The 9,169-nt window shown below is 48.7% G+C and overlaps 1 protein-coding gene across 1 annotated transcript in view; it reads right to left on the bottom strand.

Moving 5' to 3' along the window:
• Positions 1–386: 386 nt before the first annotated feature.
• nrg3a (neuregulin 3a) overlaps positions 387–9,169 on the bottom strand; it is a 217,093-nt gene continuing 208,310 nt past the window's right edge. The window contains exons 7-9 of the mRNA XM_076043000.1: positions 7,575–7,690; positions 6,211–6,393; positions 387–2,279 (exon numbers count right to left, since the gene is read on the bottom strand). Of these exons, the coding sequence (XP_075899115.1) occupies positions 1,667–2,279; positions 6,211–6,393; positions 7,575–7,690 (912 nt within the window). The 3' untranslated portion in view covers positions 387–1,666. The remainder of the gene's footprint in view (positions 2,280–6,210; positions 6,394–7,574; positions 7,691–9,169) is intronic.

The following is a 9,169-nucleotide window of genomic DNA, read 5'->3' as shown; positions in this document are numbered from 1 at the left end:
TGGCCCAAAACTACCTTGGTGAGATTTTAAAATGGCCAATAGATTTTTACAGTGATTGGTGCCATTGATATAAAAAAGAACTATTGAGTTGCTGCATTGACAAATATTATATAATTAGCAATTATGTTCCCACTGCCAGCCAATGAAAACTTTTTGTTGATTTTTCTCTCTTTTTAGCTTTAGTTTTATGATTTGTACAGTGTACTGTGGTTTTCAACACATCAAATGAAAGGCCTGCTCAGACACGCTGCTTTCCTGCCAACTCATCCACAGAAGAGTTTTGTTATTTTGAAGAAGAATCTGCAGAGCGGCGCCCAGTCTCTCCTCCTTTTTTTTTTTTTTTTTTTTTTTTTTTTACTTTTCAGTCTCCAGAAACATTTGTCCGCTGCCTCCACACACAGAGAAATTCAAAAGCTTCCGAATTCATAGGATACAACATAGAGACATTTATTTTCTTGTTTCAACACCCAAAAGTCAAGTGTTTCTCCCTCCTGCACGTCAGTCCCCCGAAAAGAAGCAGCAGTTGTTTGTCAGTAAAACCCCCAGAATACAGAAAACAAACCGGAACAATGTCACTCTGCTGCAGCACTGCGTCCTCTCTCTCCTCCTCCGTCCGTCCCATCATGAAAAATAATGCACAGGTGAGTGTGTGAGTGTGCATCGTTGTGCAAAAATATAATTTGAAAAAAAAAAACAAAAACAAAAAATAACTAATAAAATTGAAAAGAAAATCAGATCTGGACTGGTTGGAGACCCTGGTCAAAGAGATTCCAGCGTCTCCAACAATCCGTCTTCCCAAACACGCAGGATGAGTTTCCTGTTTGTATTTTTTTTTTTTTTTCTCCGTCTGTCTCACACACACAGACACAGTTCCACGGAATTTCATGTCCAGAGTTGTAAATCCTGCCTGTGTTTGCAGCTCTCCTGTAAATTCTTGGCTGAGTCGACAAGCTTTCCGAAGGCAAGAGTCGAGGCTGGAGGCTCCGTCCGTCCGTCCGTCCTCTTGGTTTGGTCCATGTTTTTCTTTTGTTTTTCATTTTTTTGTCAAAGAATCATGACTGTCTGCGGCGAGTCGTCCGTGTTTTTCGCTCGCAGAACCAAAAAATTATGACAATGTTAATACAGAACAGGGAGAAGTAAACAAACAAACAAACAAAAAAATAAGACGTAAAAGTAGTTACATCATTCTTGTGTTCTTCAGCCTCTTTAGCACTTCACTTTTTTCACTTTTTAAGTTCCATATATTTATATCCATATATATTTATATATATATATATATATATTCTTTTTACAATTAAAAACAGCATGGATTGGACAGACTATTTGGTTTGTTTTTGACTAAGCAGAAATGTTTCTTTCTGTAAATAAATGCATGTAAATATTTTTTCCCCTTCTTTTCGTTGTTTTAGATCCACACTGTCCTGTGGCGAGACGGCGGTCACCCCAGAAGGAGAGTCTGTGTGTTTGCATCCACGCGGCGGTATGCATGTCATCAGCACATCCCAAGAATTTCCATATCACTTTTTTTTTTCTTATTTAATTTCATTTTTTTCATTTTATTTTGGCATCTCCACACCCGTCCTACAGCGGCGGAACGCCACACTTGGTCAAACACTGTAAAACCAAAAAAAAAAAAAAGGCAAGTGCCCCCGAGCACGGCGTCCTCTCATTGGCCGCTCGGGCCCAGGTCTCTGTGCGATTGGCCGGGGTTGAGCAGCTGCGTCTGCGTGGGTCCGTTACAGCCCAGCGAGCCGCCGCTGCCTCCGTTGAGGAAACAAACAGTTTCTCTGGCCTCCACCGGGGGAGCCATAGAGCCGCCGGCTGCGCCCTCCCCCTGCTTCCTGTGAGCCAACACCAGGACCCGGAGCTGCTCCTGGGCCTCTTCCAGCAGCAGCGCCACCTCGTCCTGCGGCCGGCCGGCAGCTGGCGAGCAGGAAGTGGAGGAGGAAGAGGGGGCGTGGCCTTGCCTCTTCTTCTTCTCCTCCTTACTGGTGGCGGCGGCCAGCGTGCTGGGCGGGCCGACCCTGGTTTGCATGCAGGACGACTCGCCGTCGCTGTGGCACTGGACGGACGGGATGATGGGGATGGAGTAGGAGCGGAACGGAGGAGGCGGCGGCGCCGGTGGCGACGGCGAGCGGCTGGAGCGGCGGCCCGGCCTGCGCAGGTTGCGGCCGGCGGCGGAATCCAGGGAGCTCCAGAGAGACGCAGAGAAGGGGGCGGGGCTCTGCTGCTTGTGGCGTGAGGCGTCCTGACTGCGGCTCTCCCGCCGGATCTGGAAACTGTGGAGAAGAGGAGGGAGGTGAGTCAACTTCCTGTTGGAGGCGGAGCCAGAGCTGAGCGAGAGTCCTGGACTGTCAGGATTCTTTTGTCTTCGTACCTAGCAAGTCAAAAGGACAGGGAAAAAAAAAAGGTCACGGAACAGCTTATATAAGCCAGGGAGTAACAGAGAGTTCCCTTTTGTTTTATTGATTTAATGACTTTTAGACGGAATTGGTTCCTTTTTAAGCTGAACTCGGGTCAAGGACAATTGAGGCATTAAGAATGAAAAAATGAAAGAAAGAAAAAAACGCCATGCCTGCACCGCAGGCAGTTGTTTCTATTGATTTTTATATTTTCCCCTATGAGTGCTTGGTGCTTTTCGGTCAAGAATGTCTGTCTGTGTTGTCGGAAAATCCTTTTAAAGCCCATCGAGTCTTAACGATTGTGTAACTGTGCCAATTCCACTCCCAGGATCTTTTTTTTCCCTCCCTCTCAGTATTTTCCAGAGTTTAGTCCGGCCCCCCCGGTCAGCGGAGGGACGCAGAGTTTCGATCAGTGTCAAACCGCAAAATAGTCACGTATGTAAGTAACTTGCCACTGGCTGTTGTCGCCTTTTATTTTGGAGGAACCAAACAGCATCAGAGAGGTTAAAGGAGCTGACGTCACTCTGGAGGATTAAACCTGCAGCGCAACTAAATGACTGTTTTTTGCATCTGCATGTGGTGGCATAAAGGAAGTGGACCAGCAGGAAGTGGACCAGCAAGAAGAGGACCAGCAAGAAGTGGACCAGCAGGAAGTGGACCACCTGAGACATGACTCATGTTCTTTTGATGGCCGTGACTCAACTCTGTCTGGCCCTTCGGTCTGGCCCCGCCTCTTCTCTGTTATCAGTGCGTCTGCACTCGCCAGCATTATTTCTTTGGGTTTTTTTTTCCAAATGATTCATCATCTTTTGCAAACAAAACCCCATTCTGGTGCAGCACCGGTCGGCTCTTGATCTCCTTTTCCACTGCGAAGCCGCCGTCACGTCTGCTAACCATCAAAGACGTGCAAAAAATAGTTGTTGGAGGAGGAGCTGAGGACGCCGGTGTCACGGACTCAAAGCGGATCCGGCCGTCCCTTCATCGCCGCCGTTGCACCAGACGTCACGAAAAAAAGGGGTGGAATGGGGAGTGGGAGGGGCCACACATACACACACACACAAAAAAAAACCCCGAAGCGGAAATTTAGCAAGTCCGCAGAGAGGATCCCGTCGGCGATAGTGGGGAGGATAAAGCCAGGGTGCTAATTCCCGAGATAACATTCACTGACAAATCTCTCTTTTGATGTGTTGAAACACAATCAGATTGTAGAAATCTATGAAGCAGAGTTCAAATATAGCCCCCGGAGCGTCGGGGGAGCAGCTGGAGGGGTATTACAGAGAGTGAGAGAGAGAGAGAGAGAGAGAGAGAGAGAGAGAGAGAGAGAGAGAGATTGTGCGCTCGCGAGGTGAGATAAGCGACCCCGCTTTTTTTTTTTTTTATCAGCCACGGGAGCTCATTACACGTACAAGTGTTAGCACTCGTTTTCATTAATCCGTCTCCCTGCAGACACACACACACACACACACACGCGCGCACACACACACACATGTATTTATATATCTGGTCTGCCTGTGGCCAAAGAAGTGACCATGCGATCTGGAGGAAAAGGAACAATAAGCGAGGCGCTTAAACCAGGACGCACGCCGTGCCTCGGAATGCCGAGGCAGAGCTGGGAGGTTCTGAAGAGATCCCGAAAAATTCTCGGGAGATGCGTTTATCGCACATTAGCTGGGCTTGTCTGGTCCCTCAGAGGCTTTAGGCATTGTGTCTAGAAGCGAGTGTTTAGCGCGACGCAGCGACCCTGAAACTCCACCGAAGCCGCTTCGAGTCGGCGGGACTGACGACGACAGCCGCACAAAAAAAAAAAGCTAAATAATGAAGAAATCCGCACGCTGGAAAAACAAAAAAAAGAAGTGCAAAACTGCACGCGGCCTCTGTGTCAGCCGCTCGGCGGACGGCTTTATCTTAGTGGTAGCGACAGAGGCCACGCCGGCTCCCTGTCAGCCATTTTGCTGAGATAACACCCCAAAAAAAGCACAAAAAGCACAAAAAAAAGGCATGCAACCGAGCGGGCAAACCTGTCTTTGATGGTTTTTTTTCTTCCTAACTGTCACGTGTTATCTGTACACTCCCTTCACTTCCTCTTCCCCTGCACTGCTGCCGGATTTTCTTCCCTGACTTTACTTCTGTATGTCTCTGTCAGCACCGACGCTCACCAGTCCGGACCGACTCTCTCTTTTTTATCTTTAGTCTCTCTCTCTCTCTCTCTCTCTCTCTCTCTCTCTTTCTCTCTTTCTCTCTCTCTCTCTCCCAGTTTCAGTGTCTCTTCCATTGGCCTCCCAAATGACAGAAAACAAGGATAAGGCTACAAAATATGCAGCGCGCGTGTGCCAACATATAGTGAGTTAATGTAGAAAAATGTTCTTCCATGATTCTTTTCATGCCATATCTGTGCACAGGAGTCTATATTCATTCTTTTGGAATGGGGGTGCAATGGTCCGAACCAAGGTTTTGGAAGGCGGAGAGCAAAAAAAAAAAAAAATACAAATAAGAGAGAGAGAGAGGAGTCCACCTCCTCAGTGCCTGCAGTCTGGGACCAGAACCAGCAGGAAGGAGCAGGACGTCTGCAGGGATCAAGCAGGACAAAAAAACCCCAGGGGGGTAAATCAGCAAGGCCCGCAGAGGCCTGGAGGACCAGTGCACGCTGGGGCGGTCGAGTCCAAGACAGAGTGACGAGACCATGTGACAGCCAAAGGTCACCTCAGCTGCTAAGTGGGCCACTTTTCCCCAGTGAGTGAGGCTTTCACTGATCCTTCATCAGCAGGTTGGACCCTGATCCACCCAGAACCATCCAGAACCTCCGGACAGTCACGTAGGAGTGAATATGGATGACAGGAGCACTCGGGCGTCTCTCCTGGATGAGAACCGAGCCTCATTTATTTTGTGTATAATGAAAAAAGGGCCACAGAAAAAGGCGCTGCAGTCGAGATCCTGGATTCTATTCTATTCTATTTTTATTCAGTTGTATTCTGTGATTAAAACAGTGACTCAGGACCCAGCAGGAGGGGAGGGATCATGTTGCAGAGCTTGCCAGCGCCCCCTGCGGGCGGCTGCGCACAGGGGCAGCGTCCCCACCGGGCAGCGTTCCAATCGTTGTGTTCCGCAGCGATCTCGCCGGTGGAGCGGCGGCGTTTACAAAAGTCGGGGAATGAAGAATTGAAGCTGAGACTTGAGGAGGCAGTGGGCAGGCAGGTGGGCGGGAAAGGAGGGATGAATGGAGGGATGGTGGAAATACAAACAGCAGGCGGAGTCTTTTCCTTTGAACCGCCGCCGCCGCTGTAACCGCACACCACAACACTGCGACACGACGTGACCTTGTTTTTATCTTTGCTCAGCAGACTGTGGGAAACAAAGGGATGGTGGGTGTTCGGAGGATTAAGAAAAAAAGAGAATGAAAGGAGGACGCGGCTCCTCAGAGACGGATGGCTTTGAAATGTCTCTCTCTCTTGAAATCAACTCCAAAGCTTTGTCCAAGGAAGGCGGGATTCAGTAGGATTTTTTTTTTTTAAAGACGGCCGAGAAAGATGCAAAAAAGAAAAGGCCGGTTGGAAACGGAAGAATCGTCCAGTCGACATATTCAAGCTGTGAGTGCACGTTAAACATTAGAAGCAAACGGATCCACGATCAGCACGTCTTTCATTTCTACAGAAAAACCTGCGTTACGGACAGATATCCAGACCAATCAGAGGAGAGCCCCAAACCACCTGAAGCTCTGCCTGCTATTGGCTGAGACGTCTGTCGTCCCTGCAAACAGCAACACTGACCCGAGACCCTTCCTTCCATCCGGAAACATTTTTTCCCTCCTCACCCTCGTCGTTCAGCCTCCCTCTCAGACGCGTCAACCTCCTGCAGGTGTTGGTAGGCGGGGCCCGAATACTTGGACCCTCCAATCGGGTTCAGCCTCCCCCTGGCGATGGGCGAGGCCCTGCGCTGGGTCGACCAATGGCTGGTCCGGGTTCGCTGGTCGGGGATGTGAGACAAGGACCCACTTCTGAAGAAAAAAAGAAGAAAAAACAACAGCGAGTCAGAAACGCTCTGTGACCTCTACTTGACGCCCCCCTCCCAAACGTGTCAGCTGTAATAACAATTTTGATTTTAAGTCTTTTAATAAATTGTGTATTTTCTGAGTCTCAGTAGGTGGAATTCAGAGAAAACTGGCACGCTTGGTTTTAGTTTGTAGTGACTGATGCTCCAAGAAGACACAGTTCAGAGGTTCAGGGTCAGCTGAGTCAGTAAACTTCAGAACGATTCAACAGTCCCCTTAGTCCCCTCATACAGAAGAGTTTGTGCGATTCTTTGAGTTGTGTGTGGATGAGACGCAGCCGGGACACGGAATAAAAGGCCGCAGCAGCAGGAATGCAGCTGCAGACAAACAAACAGATTCTGAATCCTCAACCGACGGATCTGCAGCGAGAGCAGCGAGCTGACAGCCGAGTCACCTTCTCCTGACGCAGGCGGCGAGAAATCAAGACAACAGCAAGAGGGCGGGTAGGTCTGGCGGAGCCTTATCCCCGCCACAAAATAAAAAATAAGCAGACTTTAAAGATTTGAAGGTTGCCATATTTTTTGGCAGGTGGGTTGTCTGGGAATTTTTTTTGGGTTCCTTTTTCAAAAAGCAAAACTGAATCCTCAGGAAAAGGAAAACATGATTTGATTAAGCGGCGGCACTTCCTGTGGAGAGGAGCAGCGACTCACTGCTGCTGACGGGAGGTTTCACGTTCAGTCACTCAGGATTATTTTTGCAAAACATGAGAGAGAAAAAAAAAATATTTGTCACCGAGTACATTACTACAGAGATTTTTACATCTTTTCCTCCCAAAAAACTGAGAGCTAGTAGGCGGTCTGAAGCACGACCTGCCTTCCCAGGGTTTTAGCGTGTGTGTGTGTGTGTGTGTGTGTTCATTCTAAAAGAAAATCCTTGCTTGGCGATGATGTGAATCCCACCCACACACTTGCTCGCTGGCTTCCCAGGTTTGCTTAGTAACACGCTGAGGGCTTCAATCACAATCACTATCCTTCCTCCAATTAGCCGAACACCGCCGCGCTGCTCTTCTGGCAACAGGAAGTGACACGTAGGAAGTGACCATGTCGGGCAGTTTGGATGATTGAAGTCTTTCCTCCTCCCTCCTGCACTGCTTCTTCTGCTTCTTCTACATTTCTTTTTGTTTTTACCTGTGATGTTTCCCGTTGCTCCTGGCGATGTGAGGGGGCGCCGTGGAGTCTCCGCCGCGTGCCAAGCCGGACTCGCAAACGCCGCCCTGGTGGAGCAGCGAGGAACGCTTGCAGTACTGCAGAGGAAAAGGGGAGGGGAAGGAAGCGTGAGGGGGCGAGACAGAACAAAAAAAAAAAAGGGAAGGGATGAATACAACATTTCCCTTCTCCACTGCTCTTCTGAGACGGCCTTCAAACAGGCGACAAACGGCGATAAAGACGCTCGACTCTGCACGGCGCCGCGCTACAAAGCGCTACCGCTCGGAGGGAAACCTCCCACTTCTTCTCCTCAGCGCGGGTTCGATTGAGATTTCTCTCAGATCTCGACTCGCAAAAACTCCCGCAGCTGCTCCTGCACGTCAGGAGGCTCGTCAGGAGGCTTGATTCCCGCAATATGACTGTCAGAGACGAAACACCCGCGAGAGTTACATCTCTTTTTTCCCATCACCACCTCCACCTCCACCCTGCTCCTTGTCATCCTGCAGCCTTCCTATTGCAACACCAAGGCAACAGGTGGGTGGATGGCGAGGCGGCGAGTAAACGCGTGCTAACTGCTGCAATGTCTGTTCAACACTCAAAAGCAAAATGCACATTCAAAAAAAAAAAAAAAAGAAATCCTACCAGTCGACTCAAGTGCTCTCAATCGAAGCTTAAACTCGCGTCTAGCTTTTAGCAGCATTAGTGTTTAGCTCGGGGAAACTTTCAACACCTGCCTCTTTTTTCAATTTGGACTTGAATCGTTTGTACAGGCGCCTAAACTCGATATAACGAGATCCCCCCCATTCCCCCCGCCCCCCCCGCCGCAAGGTGGTCGCTGGTTTCTGTGTGTTTTTCAGATTAACTCTGCAGTTAATCTGCCTGTTAATCTCTTGATTGGCTGGGAGTTTGCTGTGGGAAGAACTTCTGGACTAAACTATGTCGACGATAACGCGACCCAGAGCTCCAGTCGAGCTACAGGAACGAGGAGTGGCAACGGATGTAGTGGTTGAGCGAGCTATACTGTGAGTTCAGAGAGAGAGAGAGAGAGAGAGAGAGAGAGAGAGAGAGAGAGAGAGAGAGAGAGATGAATATCGGAAAAATCATTGGATTTTGGTCCAGACCGGATCTAAAGTGACCAGAAAGGACAGTTTTCAAAGTGTGTTTGATTTAGAGTTTGTGCTTCGCCTTTTTACCTTCTGGCTCTTTAATCACATTGTTCGAGCTACGTTTTGGTATTTTGTAGTTTTTTTTTTGTTTTTTTGGGGCTTTTTGTCTTTTTTAGAGAGGAGGCGGGATAAAAGCCAAAACAAACCAAAGTAACAGACCTGCTCTTTAATGTGAGCTGACAGGGTGATTATTCAGCGGCTGGTTGTTCTGCGCTTTCCAACCAAGAGGTTGTGAACCAACTAAAAAGCTGCCGCCAGGAAAAAAAAAACAAAAAAACCCACAATCGCGGGCGGAAAGGGACGGAGGTCTGGTGAAAAAAAGAATCAAACAAAAAAACAAGGAGAAAGAGAGAAATGAAAACGGCTTCAGTCGGAGCTGAGCGGACGTCACTTCCTCTCGCTGTTTCTTCA

This window comes from Nelusetta ayraudi, unplaced genomic scaffold (assembly GCF_046127955.1).
Source record: "Nelusetta ayraudi isolate G7.1 ecotype Tasmania unplaced genomic scaffold, CSIRO-AGI_Nayr_v1 ptg000072l, whole genome shotgun sequence".
Classification (NCBI taxonomy): Eukaryota; Metazoa; Chordata; class Actinopteri; order Tetraodontiformes; family Monacanthidae; genus Nelusetta; species Nelusetta ayraudi.
Note: the sequence above shows the minus strand (reverse complement) of the source record. Positions and strands in the feature narration are given on the sequence as shown.